Raw genomic sequence first — 25,884 nt, 5'->3', positions numbered from 1 at the left:
CGCCTTCGACGATTTTCTTCAAATGTTGTAAATAGTTTATTTATGGCCTAAAAATGAGTTTACTGCAGTTAGAACTGCCAACAAAAATCTAATTACGTAGAAAAATGAAACTGAAAGTCACATTTTTTTAACATTAGTCCTATGGGTTGCTAGGTAACCATGTTGGATGAATTAACAAGGAAAAAGTAAACAAAAAAAATTGGAGGTTGTAACATGTGTTCATAATAAGCCATCTACTCACAGTATAGTAGCAAATTACAAAATACAGTACAAAAGGAAAAACATCACTTGTTACTATTGAGCAAAGATTATACTGAAGATTACTCGATACAATGCAGTAAAGGCTAGCAGTGCGGATTGTGGGATCTGTTTATGACGATTAGATTAAGGTATCTGCAATCCTAAAATGCTATGGGAAGGGAGGAAAACAGGTCCGAGACGTAGGAAGTGGTGAAGGAAGTAGTCAAGGCGAGCTGTCCGGAGTGTGGGAACTGTTTATGACGATTAGATTAAGGTATCTGCAATCTTAAAATGCCATGAGAAGGTAAGGAAACAGGTCCGCGACGTAGGAAAAAGTGAAGGAAGTAGTAAATACGAGCAGTGTGGGAACTGGAAACCGTTTGTAGCAGTTGGATTAATTTATCTTCAATACTGAAATGCTATGAGAAGGGATGGAAAGAATGGAAGGGATGGACATAGGAAATTGTGAAAGAAGTAGTAAACTAACTGGGGCGGAGTCCGAAAGTCCGATCAAAATAAAAACTACATAGTTTTCCCATTTAATGCCTAAAGAATCAGTGTACTAAATTTCAGCCTCCTAGGGAAATGGGAAGTAGGAGAATTAGTGATGAGTGAGTGAGTGAGTGAGTGAGTCAAAAGTGAGGGCTTTGCATTTTATAGTTAAATCAAAGTTTGCTAACAATTGCCTCAGTACTTCGGTGATTAAGTTTTGATAGGTGAGAAGCCAATTAAAATAATTAGTATTTGATCGGAACTATTTTCCCCTATATCCAGTAGGCCTAATCTTCAGTGTAATCTTTGCTCAATAGTAACAACTGATGTTTTTCCCTTTGTACTGTATATTGTAATTTGCTATAGGCTACTCTGTAGATGGCTTGTTAAACACAAGTTATAAGTCTGTTGTTTACTTTTCCATGTTATCTTTTTTTCAACCAAACATAGTTACTTGGTAACTAACTAATAAAGCCAATGTTAAAATCATTATACAGCGGAGGTTGTAGGCAGTCAAACCTACAACTGCTGCCATGTCATGGTAGCACTATCGTGTTGTTTCATGTATGTAAATGTCTCGTGTTTAATGTTACTTTTTCGTGAGTAAAATTTGATGTTTTTGACTTGTTGCCAGCTCGGAAGATGTTGCATTGCAACAAAAAACGTAACTTTAAGTAATTGAACTTTGACGCAATATAGACTACTGAACCCGTAAGCCTAAATACCCCCGCGCAGCAAACCTGCTGACTATGTAAATGTATTATTTTGAAAAGAATGATAAAAAAACTTTAGTAAATACCCCCACCGCAGCAAACCTGCCAACTAAGCGAATTTCCATTTGCCTGAATTGATTTTCAATTAAATGTATTTAATTAACATTATGTTTTATGAGTACCTAGTTTCGCTTGCTGCTACATGAAGTAGTCCAGCACCTATAGGGGGTTGAGTATGCACTGAAAGTGTAACGCATTTTGACTTTTGATTGTTGTTGGGGGCAACTTGGAGATGAGCAAAAGCGATGTTGCCGCCCTCCCAGCAGGTGCACAACTTAGGGGGGAGGGGGGAAAAGTACGGGGGGCGCGCTCTAAAGAAGCGCTCATAACTCGCGAACTAGACTCGATAGAAACATGCTATAAACGGCATTCTATTACAAATATTATTCTCTAAAAAAATGTTACTAGAGAAAAACCCGTATCTGCTATACAAATTCAGTAATTAAACATTTTGAATTAGTTTATTGAATTTAAACTCAAAATAACGTCTAATTAATAATAATAAAACCTTCAAATAACAAATAGTATTGTGTTATTGTGTATTGTGGGTTTTATGCACTAAAAATCAACATCACATAGTATTTATTTGACATTTCGACAAGGTTATACGAGGTTTACTGCACGGTGACGCCGCCGCCGCGCCAGGCGACGATCAGTGTAGTTGTTAAAAAGTTATATGTTTAATTTATTATTTTATTTTAAAATATAAACTTTACGCTAAATAAGGTAAAACAACAAATACACAACAAAATACATATAATACTACGTATATTATACAATACAACAAAAATCAAATTACTGTACATACTTGAAAAAACTAAATATCTATAAAAATAAAAAGGTAGGCCTATTGTCAAATTGTACTGCTTACTTTTTCAAGTGCAATTCCTTATTATGTAATTTGTACACTTCGTTAACGTTGTAAACAATATTTTATTAAATGTCATGTTCGAATTCATCTTCGTCTTCCATGTATGACACAGGTTTTTTCGGGTTTTTGCAATTTCCGTAGCATTTGCAATAGGAGCAGCAAGAAGAGTGGCCGGAAAAGCAGCTGCAAGTTGCCTTGGAACAGTTTTTGCATTTGCATGGTTGAAGTAACGTAGTAGGAGTAGGAGTCAGTTCCATAAGTAGAGGGCGTAATTTTCCAGAGCTATCATTGAAAAATCCGTACTTTGATAAATCTAAAGGCTCAATTTCAGCAATTAAAGAATTTTCCCAATAGTATAATTGAGCACTGCACCGTAACAGATGTAATTTGTAACTGTCCGATGTCCTAAAACCTCTGCTGCTTTGTGGCAACTTAAACTTCTTTTTTTAGCTCCTACGTCAACAGTTAGCCACAAACCTTGACAACCAATTTGTTTAAAACTATCCCAAAATCGTATGCCTAACACAAACACATCAGTGTCAGGACTATGAATAAGAACATTTTTCTTTCGTTCGTCCTCTTGAAGGCAGTGTTGGACATGGAGGAACATCCTGGTGTCTGCCTCTACATGGTTACTTTTTAAAGTCCATACTTCGGTTATGGTTTGAGTGTCGTCTTTGGAAAAAACAAAAAACACAATGTCGGGTTGAGAAAGGATGTTATTCAATACATAATGTGAAGGAAACTGGAAAATTTTCTTTCTTGTATGAGTTCAAAATAAATAGAAGCGTCGCTATCACCAGTCATTGTAGCCTCATGTAGCCGTTTCAATAAGTCTTGTGTTTCCTCAAAATCTGTAAGTTCACCGACTTCTTCAAAGAATCTTCTTAACTGAAATCTTCTGCATGCCTCATACATTAGTTTATGAACACGAATTCCACGATTATACTGCGCTCCAAGTAAAATGGATTTCACAGTGTTCTCCCCGAATATTCCTGTTTCTACTAAGATATCGGAGAAACCAGAATCCAACATGTACTGACCTAATACACTGAGCCAGTTCTTTGCCAGGTGAAATGTTCCAATGCGGAGGTATAACTTCTCAAATCCACTTGCTCGTGTTTGAACCAACTTGGCTAAAAGGTAAACAGCCATATCACAGCTCAGAACAGAATATGTTTGTCCCAACTGAAAATTTAACTAAACGAAGTTGCGCATTACAGTATCAGGGGTAGTTGGGGATGCAGGAAAGAGAGTGCAAAATCCAATATTTGTAATTGGTATGTCACTTGTTGATATACTCTGGTTGAATGGAGTCCATCCTGGTGAAAAAGCACGTTTTGGGAGAATTAAATCTTCGCCTTTACAGTCTGTATTGAGTCGGGATGAAACCCAGATTAGGTTGTCCATATTACTGGTGGTGCTATAATTTACTTCAATCTGCTGTGGGTAGTATTCCGGTTTTCTGTTAATAGGGGGGCAGCTTTTTATCGTTTGGCACTCCAATACCTCAGTAACTTTAGTAATGCTCGCAGGAATTAGAATTTTTCTGTTAACACTTAGTAGTTCATCATGTTCACCTGCAGGTTGATACAGTACCATCGCCGTTACGTGCGTTGTCTCTTTCCCGTCATACGTTTCCTCATTGAAGTCATCATTATCAATAGCCCCGTGAATAAATAAACCTGAATTAGGCACAATGTTTGATAATAATTAAACGTTATTTTGAGATTAAATGCAATAAATTAAAAAAAAATGTTTTAATATTCAATTTAAATAGCAGATACGTTTGTAGCGTCAGCTGATGACGTTGTCATAGCAACGCATTAAGTTAGTCTGATCTTTGTTTTTCTACAGGAATGTACACACAATTTAACTCTTATTAAAATACTTTTCTATTACTTATTTGGTCATAATTTTATTCTATGTACACGAACAACCACGACCAAAATGGTGACCCCGACTACAACCGTTATCTAAAGACTTATTTTCTTTGAAGAGTTTAAATCTTTTGTGTTTCCTCCTTCGAACGATGTCATTAGAAGACCTGCAGACTCAACTCGCCGAACTTAGAACTGCGAATGAAGAACTGCGTCAACGGATTGGACAACCCAGCACTTCTCAAAACATGTCGGTGAACAGAGTAGCCGTCAAACTTCCGCCCTTTTGGCCTGAAAGACCAAGTCTGTGGTTCTGTCAAGTTGACTCGCAATTTCTTATATCTGGAATTACCAACGACGACACCAAGTTTCACTACGTGGTCTCGCAATTGGACACAGGAATTGCTGCTGAAGTCGAAGACATCATAACAAACCCTCCTCAAGGCGACAAATACGGACATCTAAAAAAGAAACTGATTGAACGCCTCTCTGCATCCGAAGAGCAACGTGTGCGGCGGCTGCTGAGTGAAGAGGACCTTGGAGACCGCAAGCCTTCTCAGTTTTTGAGGCATCTTAGGTCTCTTGCGGGCTCGACTCCCCTTCAAGACAACATGCTTCGTCAACTGTGGCTCAGACGACTCCCTCCTCATTCACAAGCCATATTGACTACGCAACTTGAGCTCTCCTTGGACAAACTGGCAGAACTGGCTGACAAGATCATGGAGGTAGCTGACATTCCTTCAACACCTGGTATTTGTGAAGTCTCTTCAGGTAACACTTCTTTATTAAATGCAATAGAATCCCTCTCTAAACAAGTTCAAGCATTATCAGAAACCAGAGTACGAGATACACAGGTGAGACCTAGGGGTCGTTCCCAGTCTCGTGGTGGATCAGGAAACGAACCTAATCCCTCTAAGAACTGGTGCTGGTACCATAGAAAATTCAAAAACAATGCTACCAAATGTCTTTCTCCGTGCTCTTTTCAGGGAAACCTCAGCAACAATCCGTAGAGGCCGCAACGGATTGTTCAAATGCTGGCGGCCGTCTCTTTGTGATGGACAGAAATTCACGAACTAGGTTCCTTATCGACACCGGGTCTGATGTGTCGTGTTTTCCTAAACGCCTTATCAAATATAAACGTTTTCCTACTAGCTATTCACTAAGTGCTGCCAATAACAGTGAAATAAAGACTTATGGTACCATGCCTCTCACCCTTAATTTAGGCCTTAGACGTAATTTCCCTTGGAGTCTAGTGGTAGCGGATGTTTCAATACCTATATTAGGTTCAGACTTCCTTTCACACTATCACTTATTACCCGATTGCAAAATGAAATGTTTGGTTGACAAGAAAACGGGATTGAATGCCGAGGGAATAGTTTCTAACAACAATCAAACTAGTATTAAAGTTATATCTTTCTCTTCGCCATTGGCAGAAGTTTTTTCTGAATTCCCTGATATTATTCGTCCTCCAGGCTTACCTCGTGCTGTGAAACATAACACAGTTCATCATATAAATGTTACACCTGGTCCTCCTGTTCACTGTCGACCACGTCGCTTACATCCTCAAAAATTGAAAGCTGCCCGGAAAGAATTTGAGGAGATGGTTAAGCTTGGTATTGCTCGACCCTCTGAAAGCCCCTGGTCCTCACCTTTGCACATGGTGCCTAAAGGTGAAAATGGATGGCGTCCTTGCGGTGATTACCGCGCTTTAAATGCTCGTACTGTTCCTGACAGATACCCTGTACCACATATTCAGGATTTCTCGTTCAATTTAGCAGGCTGTACGCATTTCTCTGCCATTGATTTGACCAAGGCTTACCACCAAATTCCCGTCCACGAAGATGACATCCAAAAAACAGCAATCACCACTCCATTTGGTTTGTTTGAATTTCCATTCATGACTTTTGGCTTACGCAACGCGGGTCAAACATTTCAAAGATTCATAGATGAAGTTATTCACGGCCTTGATTTTTGTTATGCATATATTGACGACATTTTAGTATTTTCCCAGTCTGAAGAAATACATAAAGAACACCTAAGAATGTTGTTTGAACGACTTTCTGACTATGGAGTAGTTGTAAATCCATCTAAATGTGTAATTGGTGTACCAGAAGTTAAATTTTTAGGTTACTTAGTCTCATCTGCTGGGACACGTCCACCTCAGGAGAGAGTCACTGCTCTACAAGACTACCAGTTACCTCAGACAATGCGTGGTCTTCGCAGATTCTTGGGAATTATGAACTTTTATCGTAGGTTTCTGCCAAAGGCCGCTGAATTTCAAGCACCTCTGCACTCCCTACTTAGTGACGCTGATTCAAAAGGTTCCCTCCCTGTGCCCTGGACTCCAGAGACAGAAGAAGCTTTCCAAGCATGCAAGGCTAGCTTATCATCAGCAACACTATTGTTTCATCCTAAACCTGATGCTCCTCTTGGTCTCTTTACAGACGCCTCTGGAGTAAGTGTAGGTGCTTGCCTCCAACAGTTTGTCGATGACTCTTGGCAACCACTAGGTTTTTTCTCCAAGAAACTATCATCCAAACAGTGCATCTGGCCTGCATACTACAGAGAACTCCTCGCTATTTATGAAGCTGTGCAGCATTTCCGTCATCTCTTGGAAACAACTTCTTTCACTATAATCACAGATCATAAACCACTTATTTATGCCTTTCAACAGCGCCGTGACAAGTTGCCTCCAGCTCAGTTACGCCAACTTTCATTTATCTCTGAGTTTTCGACTGACATAAAGCACATCAGTGGTTCACAAAATATAGTTGCTGATGCTTTGTCACGTGTTGAAGCCATTTCAACTGTTTTAGATCATGAATCCTTAGCCAAGTCACAAGAGTCAGACGAAGAACTTCAAAATCTCATTTCAGAAAGTACTACATCTCTTAGATTGGAGAAAGTTCCGATTCCTGGAACCCATTTGAGCCTTATCTGTGACACCTCAACAGGAACTCCTAGACCCTTTGTGCCATCAGAACTGCGACGTAGAGTTTTCGACCAGTTCCACAAGCTGAGTCATCCTGGAATACGTGCCACAACAAAACTTATCTGCGATCGTTTTGTCTGGCCTTCCATTCGTAAGGATTGCCACAAATGGACTCAATCTTGCCTCTCATGCCAAAGATCTAAGATAACTAGACATGTTTCTACTCCCCTTGGTGATTTTCATACACCTACAGAACGTTTTTCTCATGTCCACATTGACCTAATTGGCCCACTTCCCTTATCAAAATCTTCTAGGTACTGTCTAACTATCATAGATAGATTTACTCGTTGGCCTGAAATTTGTCCTATTGATCAAATAACTGCCGAATCTGTTACTGGAGCGTTTGTCTCTACTTGGATAGCTCGATTTGGATGCCCACAAAAGTTGACATGTGATCGCGGATCCCAGTTCACATCGACTTTGTTTAAAGACCTAGCACGACAGTTGGGCATAAAGCTCCAGTTCACTACCAGCTGGCATCCACAAGCCAACGGTATGATTGAAAGACTCCACCGCCAGTTGAAAGCTGCTATAATGGCTCACAGCAAATCAGACTGGACCGAAGTACTGCCGTTTGTCCTTCTCGGAATAAGATCTGCCTTCAAGGATGACATCACTGCTTCATCAGCTGAACTGGTGTACGGAGAACCACTGCGTCTTCCGGGAGAGTTTTTCGTAATACCTTCCCACGAGAGCAACGAGCCACAAGAATTGGTATCAGGGCTGCGTAAGCATATGAATCGACTAAGACCTACACCCGCATCACGCCACATTAAACCAGGGTCGTTTGTGTTCAAGAACCTCAATACTTGTGACTTTGTATTCCTCCGACAAGACAGCTTAAGAAAATCTTTACAGGCTCCATATTCTGGTCCTTACAAGGTCATATGCCGTGACGAAAAGACAATTACCATCATTGTAAGAGGCCAAGAAACTAAGGTATCTTTGGACAGGGTCAAGCCAGCCTATATTATTGCAGATGAAAGTCCTATTCCTGAGCCCACGAAACGTTTGGTGCCGACTGGACAAGCAGAGGAATCCTCAAAACTACCACCATCTTGTCAAACTCCATCTACGAATTCTTATACAACTCGTTCTGGAAGACAAATCCGACCACGGGTTACTTTTCAAAATGATGTATAGATTCCTTTTCTCCGTGGGGGGCTGGTGTAGCGTCAGCTGATGACGTTGTCATAGCAACGCATTAAGTTAGTCTGATCTTTGTTTTTCTACAGGAATGTACACACAATTTAACTCTTATTAAAATACTTTTCTATTACTTATTTGGTCATAATTTTATTCTATGTACACGAACAACCACGACCAAACGTTTTTTTTTCTTATAACATTTTTTTAGAGGATAATATTTGTAATAGAATGCCGTTTATAGCATGTTTCTATCGAGTCTAGTTCGCGAGTTATGAGCGATTCTTTAGAGCATGCCCCCCCCCCCCGTACTTTCCCCCCTCCCCCCCTAAGTTGTGCACTTGCTGAGAGGGCGACAACATCGGTTTTGGTCATCCCAGCAGTCCATAGTACAATGATCAGCAAAAATATTTGGTTACTCTTCCTTAAAACACTCACAAATTAATTATTATTTTGTTAAAAAAGCTATCCAAATATCTCGTTATTCCATGTTTTAGTTTATAACTCGTTTATTAGTCAAGATACGACTTCAGCCCTAATGACCTTTATTGTTAACCACATTTTTTAGATTAAAATGACGTTTTAACCGATGTTCTATCTTTTACCATTTCGGAGATATCTGAGTTTTAACGCATAGCGCCCCCCGCCATGTTTGCCCCCCTCCCCCCCGGTTGTGCACCTGCTGGGAGGGCGGCAACATCGCTTTTGGTCATCTCCAATGTGCCCCCTACAACAATCAAAAGTCAAAATGCATTACACTTTCAGTGCATACTCAACCCCCTATAGGTGCCGGACTAAAGGGTAAAAAGTGAGTTTTTTAGTAAAATATTAATAACTTAGTATAAAATAAATAAATTTACCAAGTTTGATCAAAATATATCCATAAACAAGCAAACTACAACATTTTACAATATTCTCCATAAGAATAACATGTGAATTTAAAATTAACAATTTTTTTGAATTTTCTAAATAACCAATAATTGTACAAAAACACTTTGATATACGAAATTATTTGTTTTTTTAAGATCTTTAAAAAGGGTCTGGAGAGAAATTGGGAAATTTTGTGATAGAGGGTCAAAAATAAGAAAAACAAATTTTTACCCCATAAAATACCCTGTAAAACCCCGTTCCCATGGTCCAATCATGCTGGTTAGCGAATTCATTCAAGTTTATCCCGCCTTACACCTTCAAACCAAATTTCATCAAAATCGGACAAAAATTACTTAAGTTAACGTGTTCACGGACACATATTGTATAAATCCCGGTCCTGGGCCTAGGTCTTACCATGCCACCTATGGTAATAGCTACTTTCCTAAAGGGAAATTCGCTAAAAGAAAGAACAAGACTTAACCTTTTAAAACTAAACTCTAAATCATATTTAAAACAATAACAAACAACACAAGTTTAAAACATCATATGATATCCTCCCCTTCGGACGATTATTTTACTGGGATGATTTGGGCTCTACTTCGTCGCAGTGTTGATCTATTATCCTGCTCAATTAGGTAGGAACTTGGCTCTTGAAGTTTAGCCTTCACCACACATTTTCTCCTCAGATCCGGTACCCAAACTGTACAGCCGGGATGAAGATCGGGAAGGTCCCTTGCCCCGTGGCGCTTGTCATATCTGGCCTTCAACCCATCCCTGATGAGATTTTCCTTAGCTTGGATCTTTGCATGGTCAGGCAAAGAGGGACGCAGGTTTTCCGTCAAGATAGGGACGGTGCTCCTGATCTTTCTTTCCATGAGTAATTCCGCTGGGGAATATCCATTTTCCAAAGGAGCTGTTCTGTAGGAAAGTAGACAAATTTTAACATCTTTACATTTTGACAGGATTTTTTTAGCAGTGCTCACTGCAGACTCAGCGAGACCATTTTACTGAGGCAGTTTAGGGCTGCTGGTGATAATTTCATTACCTCGCTACAAAGTTGACCACCGTTGTCACAACGTAGGCCACACCAGAGCCGTGGACCGTGCACCAGAGGTACACCAGACCGTGAGAACATTTTTTTCAAACAAGTAACTATTACATTTGAATTTATAGAGTTTAAAGGTCCAATAATTTCTAGATAACGGGAAAAGTAGTCTTGGACCACCAGATAATTTTGTCTTTTATAAACACATAAATGTGCACCAACTACTGACTATGGTAACGTCGGGAAGTCTGTAGGGATGAGTGGCATTGTTGGAATCCTCCTATTCTGCAGGCAAATAAAGCAATCAGTTACCTTCCTCTCGATATCTTTGTTGATTCCTGGCCACCAAACTATATCCTTTACTAAGCCACGGCATTTAGAAATACCCAGGTGGCCATTGTGGAGTTTATATAAAACCAATTCTCGCAGGCTGTGAGGAATAACAATCCTGCCCCCCATCAATATCAATCCCTCATGATCAGCCAGGCTATCTTTGTATTGCGCATAAGCACTGTATCATTGATCAATCTGGTCCCAACCGGAGTGTATGTATTTCTTTAACAGTTGGAATGATTCATCTTTTGTGGAATGAGTCTTGATCAGTTCATATAATGTATCTCTGACAAGAAGATTTGCCAATTGTTCTTTGACATCAACTTCTAGTTCATTGGAAGAAGAATTGTTGATTTCTCCAATAGTAAGATTCGTCTGTCGGGACAACGTATCTGGCACAGTCAACAGTTTGCCTGGTACGTAAGTAATCTCGTAATCAAACATCTGCAACCGAAGACGTAAACGTAAAAGTCTAGGGGAAAGCTCTTGAATAGGTTTATTCCCCAGTTTAGTGTCGTCTAAGGTTTGTGGTCTGTCTGAAGAAGAAAGCGTTTCCCAACCAAATAAAACACACCCAGGTACAGGCCAAAGCTTCTCGTTCAATTTGAGCATACCTTTTCTCTGTTTCTGTCATCGCTCTAGAAACGTACATTACAGGAAAGAACTTTCCATCATGTTCCTGCTCAAGCAAACCACCTAGGGCAAATGAGCTAGTATCAGCAGAAACTCTAGTTGAAGCATTGACATTGAATGGTTTTATAATCGGAGAGCTGGAAATGACCTGTTTAGTCTTCTGAAACGCTTGCTCCTGAGCAGGTGACCATGGGAAGTCAACATCTTTTTTAACGAAAGTAAATAAAAGAAACGTCTTATAACACTTAAAACATATATTTACGCTTATACTGTTACTCACAAGACGGTAAATATACAAAAAAGGAGTGTCCAATCGAAATCGATCACCACTTACCATCTTTTTGTATATTTACCGTCTTGTGAGTAACAGTATATGTTTTTGATAATTTGATTTTAAATAAAGTTTTGTTAGATATAAATGTTTGTAAGTATTAAACTGAGAACAACTTAAACACTCACTTCATTTTCAATTCTTTATTTTCATCATAATCTTGTACTATTTGTTTTTGTTCTTTTAACATATGTTTTTAATTCAATCTTTGTAGAGTATATTAAGAAACTTTGATGAGTTGATTTATATGGAATGGGCCTTAACAGTATAAGTGTAAACATATGTTTTAAGTGTTAAAAGACGTTTTTTTTTATTTACTTTCCGTAAATTTAATAACACATACAATGCTGATCAAGAAATTATCTTTTTTAAGTAACTCTCTAAGAGGTTGACCAATCGGAGCTGCGTTCGGAACGAATTTTGTGAGATAAGGGAACATTTCAAGGTACCTCTGTGGATCAGTTATAATCACTAAGAGTTTCACCACCTAAGTTAAAACTTTCTATAATAGTCACGGCTTTAGGGCTCATTCTAAGAATAAACGTGTTGATTTGGGTTTCATCAGACTCTAAAATCAATTTTGAGGCTGACCTATACCTCTCAAATGTTCGGAACTAAATTTCCCATTCGGAATCAACAACCGAAAAGGGTTGCGGTGTCTGACCCTGGTACCTAAACTCCTGATGAACGAGTGTTGCATTGGAACTTACTGTTTGTGACTGTACACTAAAATTAGGATCCTCCTGACCTTTCCTTTGTCTCCTCTTGGACATTTTACGCACCTGACACAATGTACTATTATAAAAAGAATGATAAAAAAAAAAACGTTAGTAAATAGAAAAAACAAGACTTAGGCCTAACCTTTTAATTGTAAACTCTAAATCATGTAAAACAATAACAAACAACACATGTTTAAAACATCATATGACAGTAAATTTCTATTTGCCTGAATTGATTTGGAAAAAAAATTAAATCTATTTAAATAACATTGGTTAATTAAGTACCTATCAGGGTGTCCATAGAAAATTTGTCATTAATTTCCATGACATTCCATGACTATACATGACCATAAACCATTATTTTTCCATTACTCACGAACTTAACTCGAAAATTATAATATAACATACACACACGAATAATACTGCCTGGATAAGTTATTTCACAGAAAATACTTAAATATGTATTAACAGATAACAATGGAGTATAGGTACAACAATGAACTAATTAGAAACTCAAAACTCACAAACTCAAACAACTGTAAAGTAGGACAGGGCCGTCAAAATGAAAAAGTAAATCGGTCCCGTGCTCAAGTCTTCCCATGAGACCTACGGTTTACCTAAAAAACACAATCCCTTTGCATACTTTCATTGTTACTTGAGTAGGTTGTTACCTAGTAGCCTACAATATATTTTATTGTTAGGAAAAAACATCACAATACTAAGCATTCATATAAAAATTCAGCAAATGTTTTTAAATTAATATGAGTAAAAAGGCCTACATTAATTTCTAAACGTTAACAAAGGCCTATTTGTTAAAGGCCTTAATCATTTTTAGCTGCCATTTTGTTATTAGTTGTCCGATTTCTATTTTCTTTATGTTAATTGTTTAGTTTTGTCAAGACCTGTAAAATGATACCAAAATCTACCATACTTCCTATTTTAAAATTTTGAGCTACCCCCCACCACCACTACCCCTTAGATCAAGTTAACCTTTCACATCGAAACAGGTTGCCACCAACCGATTTCAAATATCTCAAATATTTTAAATAGTTAAAAGGTGTGCAAGTTAATTTTCAGCCACCCTCGTGTCTTTTTGGATTCGAAACGTTTTATGGCGCCATTTTGTTGTTAGTGGTCCGATTTTCCTTATGTCAATTTTTTTGTTTTGTCAAGACCTGTAAAATGATAACAAACTCGACTATACTTGCCATTTAAAAATTTTGAGCTACCCCTAAAGGCAAAATTTTCAAAATTAGCCATCATTATTATAGCCCCTCATAGGCCTAACTAAGAAGGTTGCCGCAAACCGATTTCAAATATCACAAATAGTTGAAAAGTTAAGAGGGGGTGCAAGTTACTTTTCAGCCACCCTGTATAAAATGAAGTAGGCTACTAAATACAATTTAGATTGGTAATTTACAACAGGCCACAAACTATTGATAGGCTACGTAAACAAAGTAGGCTAAGAGCGTACATAATTCATGATGGTTTGCTCAAAAAATATTTCTCTTAAATGTGTTAAAACTTTTATAGCATGTACTAATATTTCAGAATTTAGGAAGAAAATGCAAAGCTTATACAGTACGGCAAGACATAAATTAAATTAAATATGACTGTAAGAAATAAGATACAACAACAAAGATAACTAAAGACGGTGACACACTACCGATCTTTTCCCTGAACAAGACCCCGAACCGAGCAGGGAGAAGGGAGAAGGGAGGTCGAAGGAAGCATGTTCGATAGTGTGTCAGGGGTGCGTACACCGATCCAGACGGAGAACCAGACATCAGCCCGAGCAGGGAGACGAGCGCTCTGGAGGCGGTTTTTTGGCGAAAGATCAAAGAAAAGATCGGTCCGATGTACGGAGTGATGTACGATAGTGTGTCACCGTATATTTTTGCGACCACCTGCGCTAGCGTTAATAGTTATAATTTAATATGGAAATTAAACTTTTGGTTTGTTTGGTTAAGGTTGAAAATGTATTTCACAAGTTGAAAAGGTTAAATCAATGATACCAATAATGTTTAACTTGAATTAAGTAATTGATGTTATACTTAAATTCTTTCAAAATTAATATAAACATAAATATTATTAAAATTATCATTCTGTAACATTTTATTTCATGTTTTATTACTGTTTTATTATTACTGCCTCTGCACTCTCACTCACACACGCTCCCCATCTCTCTCTAAACTCCCTTTTGCCGCGCTTGGTAGAACTTGCCTGGTCTTGTCTTGTTCGGGGAAATGTTCGGATTGAAATTTTGCTTATATTTACCTCCCTTCTCCCTGCTCGGTTCGGGGTCTTGATCGGGGAAAAGATCGATAGTGTGTCACGGCCTTAAGTTGTAAATAGTGATGTGTTGGTATCTAAAAAGGGTTCTCGCTCCACCGGTTCAAAGTAAAAGTATCAGTACCAAAAACCAACGTCAAAATATGGTTACGGACAATTCGGTAGGCCAGCATACCCATAGGAGATGAGCCATAGACATATTGGCGGTGGTACGGTGCAGCGATGGCAGTGCAATAGCGGTGAGTAGAAACCGAAAGTGACACATTGGATAAGTTTATTTAGCAGCATACGTAAACCTCTGTTACGATCACAACGAAATTGTAACGATCTTCCGGAGATCGCGGCAACATCTGCGATCAAACTGTTGTTGTGTTTTTTACTTCACAAAACAGTCATCGAAGCTCTGTCAATAAGTGATAACCTCGTTTGTAAGCTATTGGAGACAATGATTTAAAAAAATGTAAGTTTCCCAGCAGTATAAAACACAGATTTGGGATCTTTTCCCGGTTATCAAAACTGAAGTACAATTTGATAGACACACACACACTGTAGGTAGGTACTGAAACAACTGTTCTCGTGGGAAGGATTTGAGACCAGTTATTACATGTCTAAATACAATGCACTCGTAAATTTAAGTCAAATACTGTATACAGTATGCAAACAATCCGTTTTAGCAAAGTTTTGGGGATCGGTTTAACCGGAAAACCCGTTATCCGGACTGGCCTCGGTCCTGAGGAGTCTGGATAAGAGGGAGTACACTGTAGGCCTATACAGTAAAACGTTAAATAAAAAATAAATATATGATTCTGAACAATGTACAGACAAAACACTAATTTTTATTTATATAGATAACTAAATAAGATAAGTTAAATAGAATAACGTAGTTTGTTTTCACATGAGCAAAAATGTAAACAAAACAACTGATCAGCTGTTATAGGCCACACAAATTCACTAACTTTTTATCCTATTTTGGATCTCACATGTGTAAATATTTATGTGAAATAATTTATAAATATTACACCTAAGAATACAAAACACTAAACTAGAACGCACATTACACTGTAAAATCTATATATATATATAATCTAATGTAATGATGTTTGTTTGTTTGTTTGTCATTTATGGACTCCGAAACCGCTCGACAGATTGTAATGAAACTTTCAGGCATTATTAAGCACTATTTAAGGATGGTTTGTGTGAAGTTTGGTGCAGATCCGTCAAAAGGGCTCCGCCCCAGTGGCTCTGGAATTTCCCATGTTAACCTTATGAGTACTCATAATTAAATAGAATTAAAGAATCTTAACAGCTGGTTCAACTAAACAATTTGATTCTGTGATGTTCAATAGCATTATATGAAAAATCTCCATTGTATGCTGGGCTGAGATTGTACAATGTGCTTCCGCCATGCTATAAGTCACTAAGCAAAACCAAATTTAAAGAGACAATAGATCATTTACTTATTGACAAGGCTTTTTACTTAGGCCTAATTGAAGATTTTTACAGAACTAGAATTTAGAACATTTTTTTTCTTTTCATTTTAAGTGTTTAATTTTAAGTTAAGTTTTAATGTTAAATATTTTATGTATGGATTAAATTTTGACAGTGCACCTATTCTAAATGTTATGACATGTATGGAATGTTTTGTGCAAATAAAGTATGTCTATGTATAAGTTAAGGTTTACCAACAGGGTGCAACACTATTACTTTTTTTTTATTTATGACAACAGCAAATTTGCAACCAAAAGGTGAGTGAGCGTAGCGAACGAACTTCAACCTGAAGGCTAGTTAGCGTAGCAAACAAACTTCAACCAGGACGTGATTGAGCCATGCGAACGAGCTCATCTTGAAAATGAACGAGCATTTGACATAAAACCACATTAGGACAGGACGACGTCTGTCGGGCCAGTTAGTCACTGATAAAACTCACTCTTCGTCTTGTTATCGGACAAAAACTCACGACGACACGGCCAGTTTAGGTTAGACGATGACAAGTGTCTGTTCTTTCAGCTTTGAGAAAGCCAAAGCTTCTATTTGTGTGACAACATTGAATTATACTTTTCTTCATCTATAAGAGCATATCCCTCCGAGTGTCCCTAGTTTTGGCCTTAATGTTTGCCTATTTTTTGCACATTTGCAAGGTTTTATTAAAACGGATCTGAGAAGCTTAAAAACAATGTTAATTATACTGTTCTATATACCATTTTGTTTGGAAAATCATGGGCTTCAATATTATACATAAAACATAAGGAAAATTTGTTTCAAACAAATTTTTTAGGTAAAAAAAAATATTTTGGAAAATTTAAAAAAAAAATAAGTTTGCACTCAATGAAATTGTATAAATTATAGGCCTATAAATATTTGAAAATAGCCACTTTGTTCTGAATTTTATGAGGATTACAAATATATAATAATATAAGGAAGTACAGTAGAACTCAAATTATCCAAACTCCAATTAACCGAATCTCCGATTATCCGAATCGCTTACTTCAACAATTTTAAAAACGTAAAGCTACAGTAGGCCTAATAAGTTTTGCAAAATATCAAAGAATTGTTATTAAACACATTTAGCCAGTGTATAATTTTGGACTTTGATGGAACCCCAAAATTACACACTGGTTAAACTAACTTAATAACATGTATAGAACACTTGTACTAAGAGCATTGTAAACTGTAAAAATGTTCTGATTTCACTTAGTATTAATTAAAAGTTCACTTAGTACCGAAAATTATGATTTATCTTTAAAATTCCCGGAATTCCGGTAAAACTCCGGTTATCCGAATATTTGATTATCCGAATGGGGTCTGGTCCCTATTGATTCGGATTATTGAAGTTCTACTGTAGATTTGTAAATAAATAAGTTATGGGCAAAAAACAGGTTTCAGTACATAGCGTTTAGCTAATAATGCATAGCCTAAACATAGCTAGGAATCTGGCTGATAATTTACATCAATATCACTACCTACTTCTTCAGGATCATCAACCAGCCCTTCAAAATCACTTAAATCTTCTTATAATGCACCACGTATATCACTACTTTTGATTTTTAACACTAAAACAATGATAAACGTAATAAAACACATCAGTCATCGGTGCGAGGTTAACCAAGCTGTTTACAAATACGCACGTCAGCTGTCTGCTACAATTATGATCGGCTCGAGAAAAAAAAGCGCTTAGAGACAGACCTCGGGAGAAAGCTTAGAATCTGCCAAATAAAACGATACCTAACTCGATCCAGTTCAATCCGATTTTGTCAGTCATAGAGCCTTCGCCGTAAACAGTGTTTGTGAGTCGAAAAATCGACACAAAACACTACACAACGTTTTTGTACTTTTCAAATTATATAATATGTACGTTTCAAAGATAGAAAATTTTTGTCTATTCGCCACACTATCAGGGCCTGATTACCCATTAGGCTAATTAGGCTGGAGCCTAGGGCGCCAGTCAGCCAAGTGTTTTAGGGGGGCGCCAGACAGCTAAGACTTAAAGTTGGGACCGGGGGCGTAAAGACCCCATCTAAAGGCCCTAATAAAATTGTTTTAGGCCTAGGTAAGGTGTTTTAGGCCTAACAGAGTTAATTTAGAAAGTACGTACCAGTATATAATTGTTTGGTTTTTTGATATTTTAGGTTAAAGGTCTACTTGTGATTTAATACAATCATATGTTTATTAAAATGTAAAATAAATACATTATTTTAGATCAAAAAGTTTTACATTCCTTGAACAACCGATTTGTTACTATTTTAAACCCCGTTTGCAATAGTGCATCACGACACGGACGGGCGGCCGTCATGGCATTTGTTTAACATTGAACATAAGGTGAAAAATTGCAGGTTGTCCGTTGCCGGCGTCCCTGGGACGGCCGGCATTTTCCACCATGTTCAAGGTTAAAAAAATTCTGTGACGGCCGCCCGTCCATGCCGTGCCGCCCTAGTGCGAACGAAGCTTTATAAGGTCGTACTGTGAACTTATTTTAAACAAAGTCTGTACCTTCTGTATCTATACTCAACCAGAATTAATAGTTCCTATGATTATGATATATTGTGTAGCTTTTAAATATAAAATATTATCTCAAAGTCAAAATTTGCAGTTTTAAAAGTTCCTATTTAAACCATGCATTAATTTATGATCAGTTTTCTTTTGTTTTTAAATCAAATGAATAGCAGTATAATGCCTTTGGTCATTTTTAATTTTTGAAATTTTGAAAGTGGTGGCAGAGAGGGCTAGTGGTAGAGAGGTGGGGGGGCGCGAAAAAACGTCAGCCTACTGGCGACTAGACCCTTAAACAGGCCCTGCACACTAGCCTCACGTAAAAATTGGTTATTTACAAAAACTTTTTATCAGCTGTTGGAATGTATTATGACATTAAATACTTTATACATAACTAGCTGTTACCCACGGGCTTCCCCCCGTTTGACTTTATAAGTATATTAATAAACTATTGATTGGTTAAGTTAAGCTGAAATAAACAAAACAGAATACAGTAATACAATCATTCATATTTGATTTTAAAAAGTTAATAAATTGAAAGAATAACAAACAATAAGTACAGCTGGGGCATTTTTTACATAAGGTATATGGAAAGTTCCTTTTAGAAAGGAATTACAGTAGAGTCCCGCAAACTCGGCGTAATGTGCACTGGAAGGGTGCCGAGTTATCGGGAACTAGGGTTTAAAAAAAAGAACCGTACAAATTTTAAGCTTTTTAACCGCCTTCTTTATTTATATTTATATTACAAGTCAGTATTAAGTCATCAGATATAGTACAACAATTCCTTGGTATGAGTTGCGAATGATTTGACTTGAGCTGGCTTGGTCCATGTTTAACTCGGACTCAAAAAATCACTAATTTTCTGAGCCAGACGATGGCCGAGTTATCCTGCCTGCCAGGTTATTGAGTGACGAGTTTGCGGGACTCTACTGTACGACATTTAAGGGCAATTTATGAAATAATTGATAGTTTAGTGCAAGGTTTCTCGTCATGACGAATATTTTAAGTATATGGTTTATGTGGGTATGAATTGTAGTTTTCTCAAAAGTTCATGGGTACTTTGGGACTTATTAACTTTCTAACTTTTTAACTCTAATATTCATTTATTAAACTGTAGAAAAGATGTGCACTGTTATAATACTCGTTTTTGTAATAACATTAATTTGCCAAAAGTAAGATGACAGATAAAAGACCAATGATGATTGCAATTAAGTTGTACAATAAGTTACCATTAGATATAAGACTGCTTAGTGATAAGGATTTTAAAATTAAATTTAATTATTTTCTATGTAAAGGATCCTTTTATTCTATAGAAGAGTAATACGTCAGGACTGTTAAGGACTTTTGTTGAATATTATTTATTTATAAAATTGACGTGCCAATGTATTTGCATGAAATATTATCTGGCTGAATAAAGTTCTTATTCTTATTCTTATATATGGATGAAAGTATACTTCCTCCTTATTGCAATGGTATCACTTGTCTTTGCTAGAAACAAAAATTACGTCTGCTATGAATTTATGTCTGTTTTGAAATTACTCATCTTACACAATTTCAACACAAAACATGACGGTTCGCAAGTTCACGCATTATTTTCATTCAAAGGTAAATTAACTCATGATTAGATTGATATAGGCTACTTATGTTATAAGGTTCATTCTTATAATAAAATGAAGGTTCAGAATCTCATCTTTCCATTGGTATAAGAGTTTTAAAAAATTTTAGGGTACATTAATCGACAAATTTTGTCGGTTGCCACTTCAGCAACTCAATTTGAGATCGACATATTTTGTCGATTCGCCGCACGTAGGGTTAATGCAAATCTGAGTGAAGGATGATATTGTAGAATGAAGTAAGATGCCTTATGTAGCTTTGTTACTGACCAGCTGTTTCATTAACCAGGACCAGCTGTCCTTGATAATTGGGCTTTTGATACATTTTATTAAAAGACCAATTATCAAGGACAGTAGCCTACGGGTCCAGTTTTGAACCATCAAAAAGCTACACACTTTTCTCAGGATCTAACCGGCGACCTCATGATTACCAGACGAGCACTACAAACTCTCAGCTAGCCTACCTCTAGCTAATTTAAAGCTATTTATCCCTAGCGGTCGTCGGTCACTGCTATACATGTTAAAAACTAAGTTAGTTAACAACTTCTCAGGCTATAAATTAACACAAAATACAAAAGTAATTTTACTTACTTTGTTAAGCTCTTCTATTCTTCTAATTTGATACGGAGATGTTGAAGATGTTTCAAAGTAAACATAATCTGAAAAATGAAAAATGATTATAAGACAGGTTTGAATATTAAAATAATGTAGCCTACCCCAATTGGAAAGGTTAGGTTATTAAAATCAGCCCTCTTCAAACGAACACATTAGGCCTATATATAGGTATTAAGTTAGCCTATTTATTTACAATAGGCCTACCAAAAGATACAACTTATAAGTTGCGGTAACTTACGACTATTAAAACGAAACAATAAGTTTCAATGAGTTAGGCCTAACCTAAACAGAAAATGTAGGGTACCTAGATAGTTTAAACATTCACAGTGGGAGAAGTTGTGACACTTTCAATTTCGCTAACTTAAGCTTGTTACTTTAGGAAGCTTATTAGTTTGATGCAAGTGGGTTTGTTTAGAAAAAAAAAAAACTCAACACAAAGAGCAAGTTACATGTAAGTTAGCAGTTGTTTTACGGTAAGACTCAGTAGGCCTAGTGATTTAAACAAGTCTCATTCAAACAATCCAGAAGTCCTAACTTAGAACATATGGTCAAAGCTACACATGGTAATCAAATACCTAATACACAGAGGATACGGATCCGGTTAGGCGAACGGCAGTGACACCACCGGGTTCTGGGGGCCCAGAACGATATTACCACAACGATATGATGTGCAGCCATTGGTGTTCGTGGTGTAGGCCTAGGGGATAGGGTGCTCGGTTGATATGTAAGTGGTCCCTGGTTCGAATCCCATCGGTAACTTTAACTTTTTATCAAAGATTTTGCTTTGAAAGCCAAATCTGTTTAACTGTACCGTACATCTTTTGTTAGAATTTTTGGCATTTATAATTTTATTTTATGAACAGAATTTAGCCTACATTCGATTTTAGCAAATTTCCCATATAGGGAATAAGCTATTACTGTAGGTCTCGTGGTAAAACATGGACCCGGGACCGATTTACTTTTTCCTTTTGAGGTCCCAAGAGGCCAAAAACACCATCCTTTCAAATTCATATATAGCCTACTGTGTCCGTTAGCACAATAACTCGAACAAAAATTATCAGATTTTGATGAAATTTGGTATGAACGTGTAGGCTAAACCTACATTTATTCGCAAACGAGTTCGCAAACCAGCATGATCGGACCATGGGAATGGGGGTTTATGGGGGGTTTCATGGGGTATAAATGAGTTTTTCCCATTTTTTACCCTAAAAACATAAAATTTTGGAATACAGTAAACCCCCTCTTAACCGACCTCGCATTAACCGATAATCGGATTATCCGCCTTTGATCGTAAAATAATACAGTTTGTTTTAACCGACCTTGCTTTGAGAGCAGTTCGGTTTAACCGCCGCTTTCTAGGAATCTGCTGGGCGATGAGAACTGAACCATACGCTTATCTCCACAGGATATGACTAACAATAAGTCATTTTGTGATGATCACAAAAAATATAGCATAGCCTATTGTCAGTTTGTCATCATCGTTCGTAGCTCGAGCACATCTGATCTGATTTGTTATCTGTGCGGCAAATTTATAACATCATAAAGTGCGTTACGATTTTGAGAACTGATTATCTTATTGCTGGAGTAAACAAACAACGCAACTTGTAGGGAGGGCAGGGAAGGGGTGTTAACAACTCCAAGGTCAAGATAGTTTTTGTGCCTCGAGCCTCCAGTGAGAGGCTATAAATAAACGTCCTGTCTTGTAACAAAATGGTCGCTTGTATCTTTAATGACGACAAAAGGTTCTTTTACTGTATTACGATGTATTTGGAAAGCATTAATTAATACATTACAGTAAGTAAAGTTATTAAAATAGGAATTTTATTGACTCTTGCCTAGTATTATAATATATTCACTGAAAGTAGGCCTATTTGACTTAACCGTGTTTTGTGTTTATTTGTGACATTTCTATCAATATGAAAAAGGAGATAAGAGTAGTTTATTTTATAAATAATGCAAGTATGACTTCAAAATAATGATTATATAATTCCAAATGAATAGCACTTTATTATGTTATGATTTTAGGGATTGCCCGTTTTATCCGACCTTTTGAATCATCCGACCTAGGTCCGGTCCCATTAGGGTCGGTTAAGAGGGGGTCTACTGTATCTTTCCCAACCATTTTGTAGAGTTCAAAATAAAGAAATAATTTAGTAAATTGAAGCATTGTTTTATAGCCTACTTAATGGTTGCAGAGAAAATTCAAAAAAGTGTAAATTTAAAATTAACATGTTAAGTTATTGTTATGGAGAAAATGTAAACTGTTGTAGGTAGTTTAAGTACTTGTTTATGGATAACTTATATAATGTTGATAAAATTTGGCAAATTTATTTATTTCATACTATAGGTCTACCTACTACCTAACTTATTGACGTCTAGTAAAAAAACACTTAGTACCCTCCCTGTTGCAACAAACCTAAGCACTCGTTAAATATAATTGCTAAGTTAAGTTATTTAAATTGGGAATAAATAACTTAGGCCTATGTCTTATTTATGGAAATATTTTAGTTTAGCCTAAATGTAATAGACAAGTGGAAATTCGCTTAGTCTGCAGGTTTGCTGCGGCGGGGGTATTTTCATTATCAGCAAGTTTGGTTGGCTAGGTTAGGTTATGACAATAACTGCTGGATGCCTAATCCACGTCCGGTTACCGGACGTGTATCCTCTGCGTATATCTTAATGGTAGGTATGTTATTGCTACGTCCCTACATAGCCTAGGACAAGGTTGTCTACCGGTACCTATAAAAATTTCCCTAGCTTGAGGCCTATAACAAAATTAGGTTTAACACTAGTAGCCTAAGTTATAACTTATAGATCAATAGTTTTATTCGGTTGTTTGTGCCAACTGATATGGGAGTGTACCCAAAATTGTAAACGCAACTTATTCAGTAGGCCTATAAACTAATCTCAAGCGGAGTGGGTTAACTTAGGCCTAAGTTATTTAGGCATTAGTAGGCTAGGATCAAAATACTTAACTTAATATAGGCCTACATTAATGTAGCCTATGCCTCAATAATCTTGTAGTCTTGTGTCTAAAAAATCTCACTGTTTATCTTACAGTACCGGTAATGATAGGCCTAGGCTTACAAAGTCATTCTCACATAACCTCAATTTAATATTGCATTGCTAACACGGACTACAAGAGCTACAGTACAGTAGCCTAAGAACTACATAATAAAATGAAGATAAAACTTAACTTAGCCTAATATTCTTGATCTTAACACCTAAACGAATCCATCAAAATGAATTGTTTTAAGCCAATGTTAATTTCGAATTTCGCCATCAAGTTATTTTACCCTAGTCTAAATAATGGTCCATAGTCTATAAACAAAAAATAGGTAGTTCTCAACAGTTTTAAAATGATAATGATAGGCCTATACAACTTACTGCAGGTAGCCTACCTCTAACATAGAATCATTCCAAATTAAAAAGGTTATTTTCGCTCTCACAAAAAAGTTGATGATATAATTGTAAGGGCATTGATTGATGGCAGAGTCCGTTGTTAAAATTTATTAGCGAGTATTATTCCGCATTCCTTACGAGATAGACTTAGGCTAGAACCGACCGGCCATGCTACCTACATTTTTTAGTAAAAATAAAATAAAACCACTTTACTCACCTCCAACTCTATACATGTTAGATGTCATGGTGCCAACTAAGGATCCTTAGTGCACCTAAATTATCGCTACATTTAAACCTTAAAATCATTGAAGTTCATAAACACTAAAATTATTCCCGATCACAGCGCATCACAACAGAAACAACTCGCCATTTTCTCTCCTGTCTTCCCTCCCTTCCCTTCCCTTCCTGTTCAATTCTGTGACGTCATATTATCGGAGTCTTCCATGAACAGAGAGAGAGCATCGAAAAGAGGTTGGTTGCAATGAACAAAAAACAAGTTACTCGCAAGTCTCCCAAACTTTATGGTTTTTATTTTTTATAGCAAAGTTAAACAAACTAACTATACTATAGCCTCTTTTAATTTATGGTCCAAAAAACCAATTATAAATCAAATTGCAATTGATTTAATAAATGCTGCATTTAAATTACTTTTTTCATTGTACACTAAATTATATATAATCTTTAACAATATTAATGCATAAAAACCCTACTTAAGTTAATAAAAAGAAAAAGAATTTATCAACTAATCAATATAAAACAATACATAAACGGTACCAGAATAATTTATGACACATACTTATTCTACCACTGCTTGTCAAAAACACTTACATAAGTAGGAATAAATTAAATAGGCCTATGTCCTAATTATATTTTATGTGGAAAATCACAAAAGTTGCAATAAGTTAACTCTTTAAAAGTAGGCCTAATGTTACAGCAATCGAGAAATGAAATGAAATGTCTTTATTTGCTTTTAAAATTAAAAACAAGCATTGCAATCGTCAATGTTAACTTAAGAGTCATTTAAAATTGTCAGAATAATTTATGACACATACTTATTCTACCACTGCTTGTCAAAAACACTTACATAAGTAGGAATAAATTAAATAGGCCTATGTCCTAATTATATTTTATGTGGAAAATCACAAAAGTTGCAATAAGTTAACTCTTTAAAAGTAGGCCTAATGTTACAGCAATCGAGAAATGAAATGAAATGTCTTTATTTGCTTTTAAAATTAAAAACAAGCATTGCAATCGTCAATGTTAACTTAAGAGTCACTAACTTGAAATGAAATTAAATTAAATGCTGAAATGAAATGAAATTCTGAAATGAAATTAAATGCTTTATTTTCCATTAGGCATGAAATGCAATAGGCATCCGTATAAGAGGACAAATACGCAATTTACATAGAAATTAAAACTAAAACTAGTTGCTCTGCCCGTGCTTCGCTACGGGGTGAGAATACAGAAAAGAAAAATTCGGTTTTACTGCAAGATACTATAATACTATGAGAAACAGTTACAACAAACTTACCAGGAAACATGTAGGCAAAAGCTCAATCCTGCTTATTGATTATTTAAATTAAGATCTCTTAATGTACCGTATTACAGTACTATCATTTTATATAGTGTATAGCATTTAAAATATATGCA

The 25,884-nt window shown here is 36.6% G+C and overlaps 1 protein-coding gene across 3 annotated transcripts in view; it reads right to left on the bottom strand.

Annotated features, from left to right (window-relative positions):
• The window catches only part of LOC128983652 (metastasis-associated protein MTA3), a 206,468-nt gene extending 181,864 nt beyond the window's left edge, over positions 1-24,604 (bottom strand). For all 3 annotated transcript variants that reach the window (XM_054403025.1, XM_054403026.1, XM_054403027.1), the window contains exons 1-2: positions 24,452-24,604; positions 20,809-20,876 (exon numbers count right to left, since the gene is read on the bottom strand). In XM_054403025.1, the coding sequence (XP_054259000.1) occupies positions 20,809-20,876; positions 24,452-24,479 (96 nt within the window). In that variant the 5' untranslated portion in view covers positions 24,480-24,604. The remainder of the gene's footprint in view (positions 1-20,808; positions 20,877-24,451) is intronic.
• Between the last annotated feature and the right edge of the window lie 1,280 nt (positions 24,605-25,884).

The sequence above is a fragment of the Macrosteles quadrilineatus genome, unplaced genomic scaffold (genome assembly GCF_028750875.1).
Source record: "Macrosteles quadrilineatus isolate MER2022 unplaced genomic scaffold, UCM_ALF_1.0 Scaffold_1__1_contigs__length_201487025, whole genome shotgun sequence".
NCBI classification, from domain to species: domain Eukaryota; kingdom Metazoa; phylum Arthropoda; class Insecta; order Hemiptera; family Cicadellidae; genus Macrosteles; species Macrosteles quadrilineatus.
The sequence above is the reverse complement of the archived record's forward strand: the minus strand, read 5'-3'. Positions and strand labels throughout refer to the sequence as shown.